At 40.0% G+C, this 19,743-nt stretch overlaps 2 protein-coding genes across 5 annotated transcripts in view; one reads left to right on the top strand and one right to left on the bottom strand.

Annotated features, from left to right (window-relative positions):
- Positions 1–15,843, top strand: part of LOC129107193 (disheveled-associated activator of morphogenesis 1-like) — a 48,114-nt gene extending 32,271 nt beyond the window's left edge. For 3 of the 4 annotated variants that reach the window (XM_054618603.1, XM_054618605.1, XM_054618604.1), the window contains exons 4-26: positions 625–696; positions 904–998; positions 1,409–1,742; positions 1,865–1,975; positions 2,098–2,201; positions 2,441–2,507; positions 2,626–2,743; positions 3,945–4,083; positions 4,304–4,362; positions 4,472–4,659; positions 5,994–6,299; positions 6,409–6,516; positions 7,515–7,544; positions 7,911–8,008; positions 8,586–8,670; positions 9,333–9,439; positions 10,181–10,269; positions 10,448–10,616; positions 11,202–11,309; positions 11,403–11,463; positions 11,583–11,714; positions 13,027–13,197; positions 14,386–15,843. In XM_054618603.1, the coding sequence (XP_054474578.1) occupies positions 625–696; positions 904–998; positions 1,409–1,742; positions 1,865–1,975; positions 2,098–2,201; positions 2,441–2,507; positions 2,626–2,743; positions 3,945–4,083; positions 4,304–4,362; positions 4,472–4,659; positions 5,994–6,299; positions 6,409–6,516; positions 7,515–7,544; positions 7,911–8,008; positions 8,586–8,670; positions 9,333–9,439; positions 10,181–10,269; positions 10,448–10,616; positions 11,202–11,309; positions 11,403–11,463; positions 11,583–11,714; positions 13,027–13,197; positions 14,386–14,598 (2,964 nt within the window). In that variant the 3' untranslated portion in view covers positions 14,599–15,843. The remainder of the gene's footprint in view (positions 1–624; positions 697–903; positions 999–1,408; positions 1,743–1,864; positions 1,976–2,097; positions 2,202–2,440; positions 2,508–2,625; positions 2,744–3,944; positions 4,084–4,303; positions 4,363–4,471; positions 4,660–5,993; positions 6,300–6,408; positions 6,517–7,514; positions 7,545–7,910; positions 8,009–8,585; positions 8,671–9,332; positions 9,440–10,180; positions 10,270–10,447; positions 10,617–11,201; positions 11,310–11,402; positions 11,464–11,582; positions 11,715–13,026; positions 13,198–14,385) is intronic. The other variant, XM_054618606.1, reaches the window with a different exon arrangement.
- A 352-nt stretch (positions 15,844–16,195) lies between these two features.
- On the bottom strand, positions 16,196–19,113 carry LOC129107382 (trans-L-3-hydroxyproline dehydratase). Its single transcript, XM_054618863.1, has 6 exons — positions 18,867–19,113; positions 17,754–18,238; positions 17,497–17,666; positions 17,214–17,336; positions 16,987–17,124; positions 16,196–16,473 (listed from the first exon to the last, which is right to left on the bottom strand). The coding sequence occupies exons 2-6, from the start codon at positions 18,229–18,231 to the stop codon at positions 16,348–16,350; spliced, it is 1,035 nt and encodes a 344-aa protein (XP_054474838.1). The 5' UTR covers positions 18,232–18,238; positions 18,867–19,113; the 3' UTR covers positions 16,196–16,347.
- Between the last annotated feature and the right edge of the window lie 630 nt (positions 19,114–19,743).

The raw sequence follows: 19,743 nt of genomic DNA, 5'->3' as shown, positions 1-19,743 counted from the left end.
GAAATGTCTTACGGTAATTTATTTTTTTTCCGCTTTTCACAAACGTGCCTGTCAGGAGCTTAATCGCTGCGTAAATCAGGCCGTGTCCTTAATCCACCGTTATAACATTCATTTGCTAATCTCAAGATTTTCTCAAGCAGCTGTGCTCTCTCTTTTCTGCACTTCTCACCAACTCCGGCAACTCAGTGAAGCGCTTGATGATAAAATGGGCTGGTTATCTATGGCGCCCTACTTTGAGTTCCTGCTCCATTTATGGCTTTTGGCTATTTTTTCCCTGAACCTTCTGCTCCCCGTTGGTTTGTTGCTGTTTGTATGTTTCATGTCTTTCAAAGCCAATTGATCTGATAATTATGGAATGAGGTTTTCCATTTGGTTTGCAGTTTGACTTTGATTCATTCAAACATGAACCAACGAACGACTTGTCCACTTATGACTTTCTGCAATATTTCCTCCACATCCACGTTCTTGTGCAACATTTAAAAATGGCTCCCAATTAATATTCTATTGTTTCCAAAAACATATTTTTCTAATCAACTCATCTCCCTTTATAGTCGTGCCACATTCCTTAAAACGAAGCTGTCACTGCACAGCTTCATTCATTCCCTGTTATCCTCTGTTTTTCAGGAACAAGAAGAAAACAAGAGTGCAACTAGTTGGCCAGAATACTACATTGATCAGCTCAATTCAATGGCAGCTGTAAGTAATAACATGAACTTAATTGAACTTCTGAAGCTTGTAGTGCGCCAACAAATAAGTTACTTTTTAATTAAAATATTAAAGATTTTTTTAATTAGCTGGGAATACATTTTCCATGTGACCTGTACATCTCTGGAAATCAATAAGCTAAGCTCTATTTTGCCTGTGCCTCAGACTTCAGACTAAGTTTAATCTTTTGTTGGACAGAGAACGACGCTCCTCGCTCTGGAGAAAGAAGACGAGGAAGAGAGGAACAAAACCATCGAGAGCTTGAAGACGGCTCTGAGGACACAACCCATGAGGTTTGTATCTCCTCCTTGTCCTTTACAAATAATGTCATCCATCATCACATCTCCTTTCATTTGACCTGCTCTCACCTTGTCTTTCACTCTTTTTGGCTCCTCACAACAGTATGTAAATGAGTCCTTTAAGAATATGCGCTGCACCCATAAAGGTCACTGCAGCGTTGCTTAACGATTTTCCATTGACGTGAATGTGCATTAAAGCATTTCCATTTCGGGAAACCTGACCAAATGTTATGAGTTACTTATTACATTTAGTGAAGATGATATAGCACAAGGAAATAGAGAGTGGATAAATGGACACACATTTAGCTATTTGGCTTGTGATACCTCTGGGACATTTTTGCTTTTTAATATTTCGCATTTAAACTAGTCTCCCGAACTAAGTCGATTTCCTGCTCTCCTCTCAGGTTCGTGACCCGTTTTATCGACCTGGACGGCCTCACGTGTATCCTAAACTTCCTGAAGAGCATGGACTACGAGACCACAGAGTCGCAGATCCACACGTCTCTGATTGGCTGCATCAAAGCTCTGATGAACAACTCACAGGGCCGCGCCCACGTCCTCTCTCACTCCGAGAGCATCAACATCATCGCTCAGAGCCTGGCCACGGAGAACATCAAGACCAAGGTGGCGGTGTTGGAGATCATGGGCGCCGTGTGTCTGGTGCCCGGCGGACACAAAAAGATCCTGGAGGCCATGATGCACTACCAACGCTTCGCCTGCGAGAGGACACGATTTCAGGTGGGTGGGAGCAGGCCAAGTGCACAGATGTGGTTTTTAAATCATTCTTAGATGGATAAAGTAATTTAAAAGCAACAGTGTGTGAAGATGTTTAACACCTGTAATGACTTGTCATCCTGCAGACACTTATAAATGATCTGGACCGGAGTACGGGGCGATACAGAGATGAGGTCAACCTGAAAACAGCCATCATGTCCTTTATAAATGCTGTGCTGAGTCAAGGCGCCGGAGAGGTGAATTATATACATTAGACAGCTTTTCTGTTTCCTTCCACACTGGAAGGTCATCATGTCTCTCATTCAAGAGACTCTTTTAAAAGTTTACTTCTGCTAATTTATTCTTTTTTCCAATACAGACAAGTTTGGAATTCCGTATCCACCTACGATATGAGTTTCTCATGTTGGGGATCCAACCGGTGATCGATAAACTACGCTCTCATGAAAACTCCACGTTAGACAGGTGAGATGGAAGAGAAAGTACATGAAATCACAGGAACAATAGTATAGTTTTAGAGAATTAGATTAAGAAAAGTTTTTCTGAATATAATAATCCATAACACTTTTTAGTCGTGCATAAAAACAGCTGATTCTTATCCAGAAAACAGTTTGCTTTCATGCAAAGTAAAACTTGAAGTATACAAGTGCATCACATTTGCAAGCTTCCTCTCTAACCTATTCTTTTTCCACGGACACTCTCAGGCATTTAGACTACTTTGAGATGCTGCGGAACGATGATGAGCTGGCTTTGTCAAAACGTTTTGAGTCGGTAAGGAGTAAAAAAAAACCAACTATAATTTCCTGACATCATTCTGGCATTATTTGTGACTGTAAAATATTAAGCAGGATATATTCATATGGCTGTTGTTTCACTTCTTCTCCTCCAGGTACATATAGACACCAAAAGTGCCAGCCAAGTTTTTGATCTCATCCGCAAGAAGATAAACCACACTGATGCACACCCGCACTTTATGTCCGTCCTGCATCACTGTCTCCTCATGCCACGTGAGTGTTCCTTTTCATTTTCTAATACTTGGCTGTCAGACTATCAAATGTTTGGACAACTACTATCACCTAAAAAATACAGTTCAGTGCTGTGAAATGGGATTAAAGGCTGGTGGGTTTAATCAATCCTGAAATGTAATGAGGCTCCAAACAAGGTAGCAGTATTACTCCCACCAAATAAACTCAGTATCTGCACCTTCTGGTTTCTGGCCAGAAAGATAAGGATGTTTACTTTGTGCAGATTAATCAGGCCAGATATTGGATAAGCACATTCCCTGCCAAGCTGAATACTTTACTTACTCAAAGTTGGAGACTGTTGTTAGGTTTTGACACTATTTTCCTGCATAGAATTCCCCATGTTGGATTACAATATTAGCCAGCTTTCTCACGTCTCTTGACTTTAAAACAAAGTGCCACAAAACGGCTGCATATTTTCTTTAACTCTCACCTTCCCCCTTCATGGCTTTTTTAACGAGAACGTCTAATTAACACTTCAGCCGCAAATACTGTGCTGCGGTCATACTCAACAGTTAATAAAAATGCAAGCTTGTCACGGTACTTAAAAGAAAGAGGAATCACAATAATATCACTGAATATGATGGGATGCATTGAAGATTTGAAAGATTAATAACAGGATGCCTACTAACAGTAATGTACAGTACCAGTCAAAAGTTTGGACACACCTTCTGATTCAATGGTTTTTCTTTATTTTTATGTTTATTTTTTTCTACATTGTAGATTAATATTGAAGACATCCAAACTATGAAGGAACACATATGGAATTATGTGGTAAACAAACAAATGCTCAACAAACCAGAATATGTTTTATATTTTAGATTCTTCAAAGTAGTTGAATGAGAAGGTGTGTCCAAACTTTTGACTGGTACTGTAGCTGTGTGTTTGTGTTCAAAAGGTTTTTAAGCTAAATAACAACACAACAGTAAACATGTTGTCCTGACATGATGGATGCAGTTTCACCAATCAGTAACAAAAACATGTGTCACCTTGTAACCTAATTATAGTGCTTCTCTTTATCTCATCAGTTAAGAGTAGTTCTGAGCGGATTTTGGAAACCAGTCCTTTGTTTCATAATAATTAAAAACAGCCGCTGTGGATCCGACTGTTCCTGTACTGACACTAATGGAGGTACTCATTCTAATTATTGAAGCTCATTGGGAATTCTTCCTCCCTCTCTCCTCAGACAAGAGAAGTGGTAACACGGTGCAGTACTGGCTGCTGCTGGATCGTATCGTCCAGCAGATGGTCTTGCAGAACGACAAAGGTCACGACCCTGACGTCACACCACTGGAGAACTTTAACGTGAAGAACGTTGTCCGGATGTGAGTCATCTTTTTTTTTCCTCTGAAACAGACTGAATGACGACATGGAGCAGATTACTCGGCTTCCAGATAGAAGAATGTAGAACAATGTTGTGTTTGATGTGAAATGAAATAGCCCCGTGCTCAACAGTGTTCAAAAATAGCTTTCCTTTGTACTTTGAAAAACACAATGGCTGGATTTGTTCACTGGAGTTGATAATGTGTGTCATCCTCTCTGTAGGCTTGTAAATGAAAATGAGGTCAAACAGTGGAAAGAGCAGGCAGAGAAAATGCGAAAAGGTTAGTAAGACTAAAGATGACTCGCCTGAAATAGAATGTTTGTTAATTAAAATCATCTTTTTAAGTTAACTCAATATGACGAACATTTCGCTGTGGCTTCCCATTTCAGAGCACCACGAGCTGCAGCAGAAATTTGAGAAGAAAGAGCGTGAATGTGATGCAAAGACTCAGGAGAAAGAGGACATGATGCAGACCCTCAACAAGATGAAAGAGAAGCTGGAGAAGGAGAGCAACGAGCACAAGAATGTCAAACAGCAAGTGTCCGAACTCACCGCCCAACTGCACGAACTCAGCACCGTACGTCGTCCTTTATATTCACTGGGTCACTTCATAATGACCGTAAAATAAAACCTGATTGAATATTGTGTTAATGACAACCAGGGTGGTGCAGAGAAAAATCACTGAAAAAGTAGAAACCATTTAACTTATCTTCTATCTCATTGCATATTGATTTTTGTTGTTGCTTGCCTGAAATAGCAACACTTTTTTCCCCTTATTTTTTTCGTTATGTCACCAGAATACAAAGTAACCCAGTCCCATCAATGAAACAGAATCACACAGCAACATTTTTGAGCAATGTACAAGATTTTCACACATGAAATATATATTACGAAAGATTTATTCGACAAGGGACAAATTTAAATTTAGCAAAAATAAGACAATGCTACCCACCTTTTTGGGTTTATGACCCCTCGTCTTTAGTTATGGTCTTTCACTTGAAAGATTTTTAGAAGCCTGAATAGAGGAAATTATGCAGTATTTTTAATTAATAGAAACATTTTGAAAAAGAATGTTTTGTTCTGTCGTGGCAAACGACAAGACAAAAATCTCTCACAGTATTGTCCCCCTTTTAATGCTCAGAGCATGGTACACATGACAAGGGTTGTGTGGAAATTTCCCCCCGATGGGAAGATGTTCTCTCTCTTTACACCTTATACCTTGACTTGGGGCGGCTGTGGCACATGAGGTAGAGCGCTTGACCTGCAACCACAAGGTCGGTGGTTTGAACCCCTCTACAGGCAACATGCCGAGGTGTCCTTGAGCGAGACACTTAACCCCAAGTTGCTCCCCGGGCGCTTCATTCAAGCCCACTGCTCCTCCGGGATGGGTCAAATGCAGAGAACCGAATTTCCCCATTGTGGGACTAATAAAGGCTTAATTATTATTATTATTATTATTATTATTATTATTATTATTATTGGTCATCCCCCTCTGGTTGCGTCTTTTAGTTAGTCTTTGTTCAAAGGACAGAGGGTTCATTAGCCTTCTGATCGTCTTCTGATGACATCCAGGTGGGCAACAATCTGTTGGTTCAGGCAATCAGGCCAAGAGTCATCCAGTCAAAGGTTACATCGTACAGGATTCAGCATGTTCAAACATAACGGATGTTAACATGATTACATTGTGAATGATCAGAGGAAGTTCCCTCACAGTTCATTTCCCTTTAATCATCTTCTGACCCTGAGGTTTGGGACCACTTTTCCAGGACATAAAGCACCCTAAGGGATTTAAAGGGAAACATTAAATATTTAACTATTGTAAAGTTGAAATGATGAGGCTGCTAGTATTCTGTATTTATGACTGTAGTATTTCCTGTCCGGTGTTAAGATTGTGTAATTCTCTCCCTGCAGAGACGAGCAGCTGTTGTTCCTGGAGGCCCCCCTCGGCCCCGGTCCCCCGGTGGTCCCCTGCCTCCTCCACCCATACCAGCTTTTGCAGGGATGTGCCCACCTCCCCCGCCGCCCCCTGGGGGCATGATGCCTCCTCCACCTCCCCCACCACCTCCTCCGGGTGGACCCCCACCTCCTCCCGGACGCGCACCCATCGGAGGCATCCCTCCCCCACCAGGAGCACCCATGGGACCATCCCTGAAGAGGAAGAACATTCCCCAGCCATCCAACGCACTCAAGTCCTTCAACTGGGCCAAGTTAGCTGAGGTGAGAACAGTGGAGACACAAAAAGACCTGCATATATAATATATACAATAATATATTAATGCTTTGTGTTAGAATATGAGATATAAATGTCTTTCTGTCCTCTGCTCAGAATAAACTGGAGGGCACTGTCTGGATGGAGGTGGACGATGCCAAGGTTTTCAAAATCCTGGATCTGGAGGACATAGAAAAGACCTTCTCAGCCTATCAGAGACAGCAGGTACTGAGGACGATGCAGTTCATCTCTCCAACCTTCCAAATGTGGCCTGTTGAGGTTGAGTTGCTGAGGGCTCAGCTGGCTTGCATTTTTTGATTTAGACTTAGCTTCTGTTTAGATTATTTTTTCAATTTCTCTTGTTTCGCAACCTTTTGATTTCTCAAGCAAAGTTGGAGAGGGGGAGAACAGGAGAGGACAGATCATTTACAAAAAAGTAGATGGTGGAAATTTCCAAATATATTTGGGAGTTCATTAGATGTAAAACTTTCAGTAGCACTTCCTGGTGAAATTAATTGTATACTTTACTTAAAGCTCCCAGTGACCACGACTCGTTAACAATCATTATAATTACACAGTGCTATAAGCAGATTATAACACATTATAAGTATGTTTATAATGCATCATGGAGATGGCTGTAATAGAAAGGGTTACTAAACTTTCAGGCTTGAATCATCTTAAATTCTTACATTGGAACAAAATGCTGTTTTTGCTATTTTTGTTTATGGCTTTGATCCTTTTGATTGTGATTGGAAATGCATGAGTGAGCTGCTCACAATCAGCTGTTTCTTCTTGTGCCTTCAGTTTGCAGTTAATTTAGTTATTAGATTTTATTAATCAGTAGTGTCTTTGTCTGTTGTTTACAAGAGAATGAGCATGTCTTTTTAAAGTTCAAGAAGCATGTCCAACACACAAAATAAGATCTTTAAAATAGATCGAAAAAAACTTAATTGGAAGGATCTCTGTTCAAAAACGCAAAGTCACAACTTTTGCCAAATTTGAATCTTCAGTGTCAGAAATATGACTGATTTATCGTGCACAGCATGTGAACTATAATCAACTCAACACCCACTCATTGCTGCTCACTTATGGATCCGTCGTTGTCTAATCACAGAATGAGCTTTGATTCATTAGCTGTTTGTTTTTATGGGCTGCAATCACGTAACTGCTTTACTTATTCTAATGAGTGCTTACATCTTCCCTGCTTCTTGCCTGCATTTTAGGACTTCTTTATGATCAATAACAGCAAACAGGTAAGTGCTCTTACACTACAGTAGATATACAGTGTGGAATTTGTGTCGCTCCGACTTTGTTTATATGTTTTACGTCATGTCCTATTGTTCATCTTACCTAATGTATATATTAACATATGCCCCGTGAAACTGTTGAGAGTCAGCTCCCTTTATTTGTGTGTCATGTTTGCATGTACTGATGTATGTGACGACCTCCCTGTGTGACTGTTTTCAAAGTCTTTGTTCTGTATTTTCAGCTTTTGTTTGGGATTTTAGGGCATGTGTTGTCTTTGTTGTTGTGTGTCTGTGGGTGACTGTTACTAAAAAAATGTGTGCATGTTAAAATGTCCTGTTGCACTCTAACCCTCTTCATCACTTTGCTCACAGAAAGAGGCAGAAGACGACACGCTGAGCTCTAAAAAAGTCAAGGAGCTGTCAGTCATTGATGGCCGTCGAGCTCAAAACTGCAACATCCTCCTCTCGCGGTAAGTTTGTATCAGCATCATAACACAAATAAAACATAACTGACACTGCACAGGTTGTAATGGATATTTCCCATTGTATGTAAAAAAATAAAAAATAAATTATGTATTTAAAAAAAATAATAATATGAGAATATGCAATCTAATTTTCAAGAAGTCAAAAGAGATCAATAAAAACCGAAACAAATAACATTTAGTTATATAATAGCATAAAAACATAGACGTAATACAGTGACATAAAAACACCCCATATAAGCAAACAATGCTTTCCCAGAACCTCAAACCACACTACAATGTTTATTACAAGCATCACCTACAGGAAACTAAAAGAGCAAATAAGAATTTACATCTAGATACAATTATGTCAATAGTACTAAAAGTAAAGGTTAACGAACAAAGATGTCTTTGTAAGTTATAGATCTCACTGGTTTTTATTTATCAGCTCATCGATCATTTTCTTTAGAAAGTATATGTACAAAAACGGTGTTAAGTATGTCTATGTGATATGATTTAAATTGAACTAAAAGCCGTCTTAAATCTGAAAGACAGCTAAGGTTATGCATCTGTTTCTGCGCTGCAGGCTGAAACTTTCTAATGAGGAGATGAAGAGAGCCATTCTGACCATGGACGAACAGGAGGACCTTCCCAAAGACATGCTGGAGCAGGTGCGTCTTCAGGTTCACCGCAAGCAGCGAGTACTGACGGATGAATCAAACGTGCTTTCATTTAGTAATTACACTTTGACTGCTGACTAAAAATAGCAGCAGGGTGAATTCATGCCTGACAGCAACACCTTCAGCATTAAGCCTTGTGTTCACTTGTTTCTAGAGCTATAGCTAACAGTGTGCAAGGTAACAAACATGAGCAAAGCTACAACTCTGATAACAGTATATTTAGTTGATTTTCTTTAAATTGAAGCGGAGAGAGACGGCCTCTGCCTTTCTTTTCCACTAAGTGGAATGTTAGAAAGTTGGAAAAGATGGAATAGCAAACAAAACAAAAGGAGACTACATTTCTTGTCCACCTTACTTTCCTCTTCCTTTCTCTTGCATCAAATTGATATCAACTGAAAACATATTTGTCCACTCTATACAGGCCACTGATTCCAGTCCCCTGTTAAGCTTATTGAGTTTTAGACTGAATTGTTTTTATTATTAGTAGTATTAAACATAAGAAATTCCTCTAAAACAGCAGAGAGATTATGCCCTATTCAGCCAACAGTATATGTTAAATTACTTTATCAGACAATGTGATAACCCCTCCTCTGTCTCCAACAGAAATGGGTAGGTGAAATGTGAATCAAAGATTTTTTTTCTTGTTCCATCAGCTGCTGAAGTTTGTCCCAGAGAAGAGTGACGTGGATCTTCTGGAGGAGCACAAACATGAGCTCGACCGAATGGCAAAACCTGACCGCTTCTTCTATGAGATGAGCAGGTACTTTAGCCATGAACCTTTCTAATTCGGTATTCAACAGATATTATCATCAGACCCGACAGCATCAGGTCACTGCAGTACACTAAAGATCAGAACTGCTGACAAACAAAGGCCATTGTTTCCTCTCAGTCAGGGCAGATAAGTGAAATGACACATGGGTAACTACTTAGCAGGGAACAAAAGCCGGATGTGTGAATCACTCTTAGTTGTGTTGGTGGATAAATCAAGTCTGTAACATAATAACAGTAATGTAATAAGTCCTGTAAGGTAAAAGGAACAAAGGAAATGTGTCACAACTCGGCAACTAACTGCATGAATACATTAAGATCAGAAACTAGAGAAACTGGCTCTCTGACAGTTTAGTGACAAAAGAAATGTTTGTGTCAGTTATATGCAGAATTATATAGTTAGAACTTTTTCTTGGTTTTGAATTATTTACTTCAGTTTGCCTTTTTTGTCATTGGAGTTTATTCAGAGTACAAAAGTCACAGTGGTATTCATTAGCTGCAGAGTCTGTGGTTTATAAGCTGAAATAAAAAACACTGCCAAAAATAAGCTTCATTACCACAAATTTATATCTGCAATTTTACGGAGCTCACAGGCGGTTTGCTTTATTTTGCCAGAGCACAATGTCAATGTTATTGTGGCTTTTATCTAACTTGGTGGATTTCCCTGTTTATAATTTATTATTTCTGACTATTTTTGTTCCTCTGACACACATTTTTTCCGTCCCCTGTCCAGAATAAACCACTACCAGCAGAGGCTGCAGTCTTTATACTTCAAAAAGAAGTTTGCAGAGAGGATAGCTGAGATCAAACCCAAAGTTGAAGGTAAGAAACGTCTTTAGTAATATAACTGGTAAATAAGAATGTATTCTCTTTTGAAGCATCTCTGAAGTCATAGTTTGACTTTTTTATATTTGCCAAGCTTCCTAAGTCTTAAAACAAATCAGTCATACACCTTTAATTACCTAAAAACAGTATTTGTTTTTATGTTTTCCTGCCTCAGCTCTCACCAGGGCGTCTAAGGAGATTTTACACAGCAGAAACCTGAAGCAGCTGCTGGAGGTGGTGCTGGCCTTTGGAAACTTCATGAACAAGGGTCAGAGGGGGAACGCTTACGGCTTCAAGGTGTCTTCGCTCAACAAGATCGCCGATACCAAATCCAGTATAGACAAGTAAGAACATTCTCAATTTTTAACAATCATTGTTTTTATTTTATTTCACCTTTATTTTACCAGAATATTCTCATGGGATTTTTATTATACGAGGGAGTCCTCGCCAAGATGGCAGGAGACAAAGGTTCACTTAAAAGAACAAACAACAGACTTAAAACAAAAAGAAATCACATAAAAAAAATGATTAGCTGTGTTGTTCAGTAATGGGACATGTACATTCAGTGCTCAAATAGTCCTTAATTCTGTTCCTTGCTTTTTTATAAATAGTTTAAAGTGACTCTAGCTCTCCCCAAAATAAAATATAATAAAAAAGGATACAGCTACAGTTTACCGCTAAACTTCAGTGAGAGTTTTAGGGGTCAGTAGAGAACATAAATACATCAAAACCTGCAGGCCGTAACAAAAAGAGCGGCATGAAATATACAAAAGTCACATCTGGAGCAGGGAATGGGATATAGATGAAACTCCATATGGTTATTCATATGTGAACGCACATAATAAAAGCAATATATTGCACATTTGACATGTTCACTGCCTCAAAAGGTTGGTCCGCCTCAGTCCGTCTGACCCTCTCTGTGTTTGCAGAAACATCACTCTTCTGCACTACCTGATCACCATCCTGGAGAAGAAATACCCCAAAGTCCTGATGTTCCAGGAGGACCTGCAGAGTCTCTCTGAGGCAGCCAAAGTCAAGTAGGTGGAGCTGTAAAGTACCTACTGCCTGAGTCAATAATACATATTTTTTTAAGTTTCCCCTTTTGTACTAAAACCATTTTCTTTTTGCAGCATGACTGAGCTGGAAAAAGATATCGGAACCATGCGCAGCGCCTTAAAAAGCGTGGAGAGCGTGAGTCACAAAGATCTATGACATAACGCATGGTTATTTATTGATCATGCTGTTATACAATATTAAGTGCAGGTCAAGTTTTATTTAAATTACCTCTTCTGGATCTCTTTCACTCGTAGGAGCTGGAATATCAGAAGAATCGACCGCAGGAGCACGGCGACAAGTTTGTGTCGGTGGTGAGTCAGTTCATCACCGTGGCCAGCTTCAGCTTCTCCGATGTGGAGGACTCTCTCGCCGAGGCCAAGGAACTGGTAAGTCGCGGCGGCTGAAAACTGAGCGCTTGTTTGAGCAGAAACGGACAGCACCACTGTCACTTGTAGAAACAGAAAGCTTGCATCCCATTTCCTCTCGGATGCAGCTGTTTCTACGCACCTTATTGACCTCATTCGTCACCTTCCTAGGAAAGCAAACAGCGGGAGTGAAGTGATTCAGCTTCCTGCCGCAGCAGCTCTGATGCTTTATTGGTCAGCCTGCTCGCTGCCATGTGTGCAGGTCAAGAGAGAAAAGCCGGAACAGAGACAGAAGATATTATTTTGAACCATTATGTTCAACCCTTACGTTATTTTGTGAAAGCTTTTATCAAATGTAAATGCTTCATTTTAATGTAGGTGGCTGTTAAAATTAGAGGCCAACAGAATGAGAATTTACTCATCACTAATTTGCAGTACAAAAGCAAACGGTGAACCTGGATTTTGCTGACATTTTATGAGAAATTTACTTTTTACTACCTGAAACCTGAGTATATTCACCTTTCTTGAGAAAAAAGGTTGACACCCTGAAGTTAGATTTATGCATCTGCCCACATTTATTGGTTCAGAGTTTTTATCTCATGTTTTTCACCCCATAGTGTGTGTTACATTGACCCAATTGCTCAGCTTGTCACATGGCAGCCATTAGTTTCTGTGAATAATTTACGGTGTCCCACAGTTAAATATCTTTACAGTGGTCCTCTGTACTCATGATTGGAAACTAGAGAACATGCTGACCTTTTAAACAGCTCCATGCATCTGGTTTGTGGGTCTCTGTGCACAGAATACAAGATGTAAAGAAGAAACGTTGGCATTTTTGTCACAGAAATGATGTCCTTTTGTGAGGGAATAAAAAAACGCATCATACCTGAATGCATCATACATTAATCTAATGTTAAACTATTAATTTGAGATATTACAGATAATTTAAGTAACTAAAATAGAACTTTGCTGCACCTTAATGTGTTTGCGTGTCATGGACAGATCGCTACCCATCTTAGAAGGTGTATGTTCTCAGCATGACCTCACATCTGGATGTCCTCTTCTTTAACTTACTGTGAAAAACACTCAACAAACGCGTTGCCTTAATTTGGGCTCTGGCTCCAGACTCCAGCCTCAGCTGTAATCAGTAGCCGGTCACATCCGAGTTAACATGGGCTTCAAAGCCCAACTACTGGTGCCCGGCTCTTATTTCAAAGAGCCGGGACCTAACTGGTCCCCTGTAAAACAGTCAAAGAGAGAGTAAAACATGGTTCTTCTGTGTCCCGCTGTAAATCCAATCCCATGTGTGCCCCCTTTCCCTTTGGTCCCACAGTTCTTGAAGGCAGTAAAGCACTTTGGTGAGGATGCCAGTAAGATGCAGCCAGATGAGTTCTTTGGCATCTTTGACCAGTTCCTGCAGTCGTTCGCTGAGGCTCAGCAGGAGAACGAGAACATGCGAAAACGCAAAGAGGAGGAGGAGCGCAGGGCCAAAATGGAAGCTCAGGTGTGTGATCGTTCCCTGTTTCCATAAGATCCTTAACAAAAACGACTGCAGTTATAAAACACTTGTAGTGTGTAACAATGGAGTATGATCTGAAATATTGTAGAAACTCATTAATCACATTTTGTCAGAGTTAAAGCTTTTGATGAAATACTACAGCTACAATCTTGTTTGAAAGGAATAGAAATTTTGGGAAACATACAGTACCAGTCAAAAGTTTGGACACACCTTCTCATTCAACTACTTTGAAGAATGTAAAATATAAAACATATTCTGGTTTGTTGAGCATTTGTTTGTTTACCACATAATTCCATATGTGTTCCTTCATAGTTTGGATGTCTTCAATATTAATCTACAATGTAGAAAAAAATTAAAATAAAGAAAAACCATTGAATGAGAAGGTGTGTCCAAACTTTTGACTGGTACTGTATATTTATAAGCTTTCTGCTGAGTTTTTAGATGAGAGGATCGATACCATGATACTACATGTCTGTCCTTACAATATAAAGTTACAGCCTGCAGCCGGTTAGCTTAGCACAAAAACTTGAAACATGTAGAAACAGCTAGCCTTGCTCTGTCTGAAGGTAACAAACTGCACCTACCAGCACCTCTAAAGTTCACTAATTAACACTTTAATGAGAGAAATATAACACGGTAATGAAAAACACGGTTTGTCCAGGCAAGAAACAGCTTTTGACGTGTTGCCTGATTAGTTAGCTAGCTGTTTTTATGCTAAGCTATGCTTTTAACACACAGATAAGAGTGGTATCGATCTTCCCAACTAGCTCTTGACAAAGAAGCTATTAGTTATAAGAAGTGTATTACAAAAATGTCAAACTATTTCTCTGATATATGGTTAATAAATTCCGGTCTATTCTCGAGAACATGATATCTCAGGAAAGCTTTTAGCGAGTTTTCTCAAATTTGGCTAAAACGTCCAGTTGCTCTCAAGGATGAACTGATTAGATTTGGGTGGTCAAAGGTCACAGTGACCTCACTAAACAGATTTTTGCCAATAACTTAAGAATTAATATACTAATGACAATTTCGCGCAAATGTCTAACAGGATAAAATTATATTTTTGGAAAGACGAGGTTGTGAACTGCAACATGACTGGTTGGCGGAAGCAAACGCCTGCCACAGCAGTCATTTTATTTTTTAAATACAATCTTTCTTTTTCTCTGTCATCAGCTGAAGGAGCAGAGGGAGAAGGAGCGAAAGGCCCGGAAAGCAAAGGCAAACGGGGAGGAAGACGGCGGCGAGTTTGACGACTTGGTTTCAGCGCTGCGGTCAGGCGAGGTCTTCGACAAGGACTTATCCAAGATGAAACGCAACCGCAAGCGCATCAACAACCAGACGACAGACGCAAGCAGAGAGCGACCGGTCACAAAGCTCAACTTCTAAGCGGTGCTGAGGTCATCGTACTTGTTTCGCTCGCCCACCCTGCTCATCATTAGTTTCCCTCTGGGTCGAACTGACATGCACATTCCTCGGCTCCCTCCTCCGTTCCCACCCAGCTCGGCCTTGCATCATCTCTGCAGAGCCACACACAGCACAACATGATCAGAACCTTTTTTTCATCCTCTGAGATTTTGATGGTAAACGGAGAAGAAGCCAAAACTTATTAACGACCAAATCAGATAATTCCCACCTGGAGGATCAAGTTCGGTCAAATGAAATGTTTTTAAGATGTTGCGCAAGAGCTGGATGTTTGTAAGTGTCCCTCCAGGTGTAAGAGATGCTCCCGCTTGTTTGATAGGAACAGTTCTGTGCTGTTTTTGTACGTCTGAATCTATGCACAGAGTGAAATGTGCAGCTAGCAGACTCCTTCAGGGCTTGATGCTCGATCCAAACAGGAAGTTGATTCCGTTAAACACACAATGGGGCCATTTTGTACGGACTGATTTCATAGATTGAGAAGAGGCTGCTTTCATGCCTGATATGTCCGAGGGATCATTTGGAGAAAGACTGGAGCTGAACTCTCTCTTGACCCTGCTGTTCTCTTGCAGTCAGAACCATCACAGGACTGAGACACTGCGTTGGTAGACAGAAGTGGTTTTGACTGCAAGCGACGCGGCTGAGTTTCTTTTCTATTCATCATTATTGACATGCAGCATTTATATATCTGATCACTGTATGTTTTATTTGAACTTTTTCCTGTTAAGAGCTGGCCTTAACTCTGTTGTTTTATTTGTTGAGTTGGTACTCTCAAAGGCCTGGGCCTAATCTTCAGTTTCTCTACAAGTGTGGACACTCATGTCATAGATTACATATATATCTATATATAAGGTTGCGTGCTTGTTACACATGCAGATATAAATTCATAATTACTATGCTAAACGCTAAAACAATACCCAGTCTGAGCAATACACCTGTTTTCCCCCTCTGAAGGGAGTGCCCTCGTTTACGTTTTCATTGAATAGATGGATATGTCTTCTGTACACTGGCTGGATTTACACTGCCCAAAAAAAATATAGACACAAAACCCTGATTTTAAACAGTGTGTGATAACGTCACATGTTGAAACCTTTGACTTTAATCTGTCCCCTCGGCTGTGTGAATCCATCCAGCGTCAAACGCCTCCATTGGACTTTTATAATTTAAATATTGCCTTCCATTGTACAATGACCTGATGATAATAAATGGGAGAAACGGTTATGAGTTTTTTGTTTTTAGATACTAAGCATATGCACTTGAATTCATTCTAATGCAGCATTTACATTGGGTCAAAAAGACGATGATAGCCATCAGGCTCATGGCTCCATCTAGTGGTCAGTAGACGTTACTGACCAGAATATCACTATGGCGTCAGACTCATCTCATTTAATACAAGAAAACAAAAACAATTTTAAACCAGGTAAGTGGTCTTGAAAGGAGGGTAATTTTACCTATAATTAAATCAAAACAAAATTGTACATATCTATTAATTATTCTAATACTAAGGTAAATAAGGCCATAAATATTTCTTAAATAGAAAACAAATATAACAGTTTGATCGTTTCTTTAACACAGTTTATTACAGATCAGATTCTCTTCTTGGAGAGCTTTGACATTTTCTATTGGTTTCTAAACTACAAAGCACTTAATAACTAATGTTTAAAACACTTTTTTTTATGTGTAACCATAATTGATAACACAACCTGTAATTGAGGCTCACTTCAGTAGAAAACCATGCGTCAGCTTGTCATCTGGCTCCTGCACAAAGCAGGAGACTCCAGTGTAAAAAGCTCTGCCGGCAACTTCCACCACCACAGCCTTGAAGTCTCCACACTTGGTCTCCTGAACAGAAAAATCACAGACATGCCTCTGTTAACAGAAGTCTGTAAGTTGTATTTTTAGAAATGCACAAAACGTTTTTGTCACAATAGCAGAACCACAATAACAAAATACTGATTGTCAAAAAGGCTCTTGTCAGCCTGAACTCTTCCAGACCTTTTATAACCAGTGACTTGTTGACGATGAGGTTTTCTGCTCGTCATATCAAGCAAGTTTAAATGCCATAAAGACCAACATGAAAGAGAAATGTCTCCAATAAAAACAAATATTCTGGAAGCCTACAAAGGCAGTCTATCCACCAATCTACTTAAGTCCTGATGATCTGATCTTTAAGTGTCTCTTGATAATACAGTTTAAATCTTCTCTGCTGTGTTTCAAATCAAACTCTTAACAAAGTAGTGATTGATTCCAACAGAGAAGACAAAACTTATTTCAAAGTGCTGCAGACTTTTGGCTAATTGCACATTTTAACGACGACAGTCAACCGAGGAACCTTTCAAAAGGAAACTCTTGTACCTCAACAGCTTTCCCTGTGAACTGGGATCCAGTGGCTCCACTCTGAAACGTCCTGGTCTGGTTCAGCTGGATGAGACCTTTGTGATACTGAAGAGCCACTCGGGCTGTAACACCAGAACCAGTGGGGCTCCGGTCCACCTGAGGACCCGTTTAAACCAGGTTTCAGATATTGTCAAATGAAAAGGTGTTTTTTTTTTTTTCCTTCGGGATCAGTGTCGGTAAAATACCTGAGCTTCAGCGAACACACAGATATTGGCGGTGGGATCGGAGGAATAATTATCTTTGCCGTCAGTGAGGATGGTGCCATAGAGGAAGGCCAGATCATCACTGGTTGGGTGGTGTAACTTCACCTAGAAGAGAATAACACCAACATTTTTGTGTCAAAAACAATGTGAAATCAACAAAGGCTATGTGGACAGCCTCTTTGCATACAAATACTTTTGTCTGGGATTTTTTTCATGTTTTTTTCCCAGTTTGGATTAGAAGAACTAAACTCCATGAACTTCTTACCTGAGATTTGACAGCGTTGGTCACCGCTGTGGCTGCATCGACCAGATCTCGAGTCCTGGACTTGGTCACATCGAGGCCGAACCTCTGGGCGTCCACAAAGGCGTAGAAGGCTCCTCCGTAGCTGATATCGACCATCACATCACCAAACTTTTCCACCGTCACCGTCACATCTGGTCAAAAGTTATTTAGTAAAACCAGGGGGCATAAATAAAAAAAAATCCTTAAAACAGTTTGTTTATTTTCAGTGAGAAGCCTACCTGTTCTAAATGCAAACGCCGGCACGCTGAGAAACCTCACTCCTCCTGTTTTACCGTCGGAGTACTCGACGAAGGCCTTCACCAGACCACAGGGACAGTGTATGTTCACCTGAGTCTCTGGTGACGTTGGTTCCTTCACCAGTTTGTAGTCCACAGCGAAGCGGCCCAGTGCGATGACGGCGTGTCCACACATGGTGCTGTAACCCTCGTTGTGCATGAACAGCACCCCCAGGTCGGCCTCGGGTATCTCGCTGTCCACGATCAGGGCTCCGTACATGTCGTAGTGTCCCCGTGGCTCGTACATCAGAGCCCTCCTGAGGTGGTCCAGGTGTTCACGGACATAACGCCGTTTGGCCAGCACACTGTCACCTTTGACCTCTGGGTAGCCGTTGGTGATGATCCGTAAAGGCTCCCCACCGGTGTGCATGTCGACCACAGAGAGCGTGTCTCCCTCGTGAGGCGGAAGCTGCATATCCATCTCAGTGCTGCTTAAAAAAATAATGAAAATAATGTTTTATCAGAAAGCTGGTTTTCTAACATATTTCTCATTATTTAGATCATTTGTGAATTGTCTTTTCTTTGAGGTTTCCTGTTCCTACTTTTATAAATTAAAAAAAGCAGTGTAATAATGTAGCTACTTATAATCATTGCCCAATCTAAAGTTATGTAATCGTCCAAGGTTTTCCCTTCAGTTATAGTAAATTACCATTGACACAAAGGCCATAAAGCTCACCTGATCCTTACAAAAGCAAAATCTTATACTTATTCAACAATTCAATTCAAAGCCCAGAATCACAAATTCAAATTTGCAAATTATTGTGAGTGGCTGATGATGTGCAACTATGCCATCAAAACCCATGCATATACAAGAAAACAACATCTGAATAGCTGTCACTGTAGTGACCTCTATGCATGAAAGGGTCAAGTATCGAGAGATCTTGAACTGTGTGCTTTGGATACAGATGTTAAGATGTTGAACAAAGTATAGTCTTGACGGAAGTTTATTTTGAAAATACTGTATGCATCTAACGTGTGAGAATTGACACGTGTTGCTATCTTTCTTTAGGAAAACACTCACAAAAAGAGTTACTTTTTGTGACCTATAATACGAACCGTTGTATAAGGATTTATACAGGATTTCTTTTTTTCCCACGATGTCCTTGAGGTCTTCCTGGACAGATCTGCTGACGGAATGTCTTGTCTGTCTTATAAGAGAAGGAATTGAATGACTACTCTCCAGTAAAATGCTGCAAAACGCAGTCAGCTCTATTCAAAATAGTAAAGGTCCAGAAATAGCATTGCTTAAGGCTTTCTCGGTACTTTGGAGTTCTGCAGCCCTTGTTTTTGTTTTTGTTCTGCGCATGCGTCTTTCAGTTTGCAAAGAGGAAAAATAAGATATTACTGCCACCTTGTGTTCTGAAGGGCTGCACAAACATTCAATATACTTTATATACGTTATTTGAGTACAATCCATTGTTTGCAGACTTTTTAACTTGCTTGATAAATATTTTTATTATTTATTTATTTATTTATTTATTATGTATGAGGTGCTATTTCCATATCAGCACTGAGGACGAGGAAAACAGTTAGTGGAAAGGATTTACTTTTAATTTTGGAAATGTGAAACTCTGATCTTGATAATGCCAATAACTGACTATGATTCCAAGTCGGACACCTTTTTATGCCTCCTGTGCCCTCTCCCCATATTTCCTTTCTGTCTCAACTGTCAACTATTGAATGAAAATAATCCTTAAAAAAGAAGAAAATATGTAACTATAATTTAATTGATTGCAACAACTGTTCACGTTCACAAATACTGCTTTGACTCACTCTGATGAACAAAATAAAACATGTAAAAGATAAGACTCTATGCATATTGCAGTTTTCAATGCTTTGATTAACATAAAGACTGGCTTTTGTTGCATAACAGAGAACACTAAACAACAGATGGTGAGCAGGCAACAGTTTTCATTATTCATTTCACTGTTTA

The sequence above is a fragment of the Anoplopoma fimbria genome, chromosome 18, assembly GCF_027596085.1.
Source record: "Anoplopoma fimbria isolate UVic2021 breed Golden Eagle Sablefish chromosome 18, Afim_UVic_2022, whole genome shotgun sequence".
Lineage (NCBI taxonomy): Eukaryota > Metazoa > Chordata > Actinopteri > Perciformes > Anoplopomatidae > Anoplopoma > Anoplopoma fimbria.
Note: the sequence above shows the minus strand (reverse complement) of the source record. Positions and strands in the feature narration are given on the sequence as shown.

Bases quoted from the DNA above. Each gene is read 5' to 3' on its own strand.
- LOC129107382 (XM_054618863.1), bottom strand. From the start codon at position 18,231: ATGGATATGCAGCTTCCGCCTCACGAGGGAGACACGCTCTCTGTGGTC. The intron at 17,125-17,213 runs GTATTTTACCGA...ACGGGTCCTCAG, and splicing joins GTGTGTTCGCTGAAGCTCAG to GTGGACCGGAGCCCCACTGG. The intron at 16,474-16,986 runs GTACAAGAGTTT...TTTTCTGTTCAG, and splicing joins TCACAGGGAAAGCTGTTGAG to GAGACCAAGTGTGGAGACTT.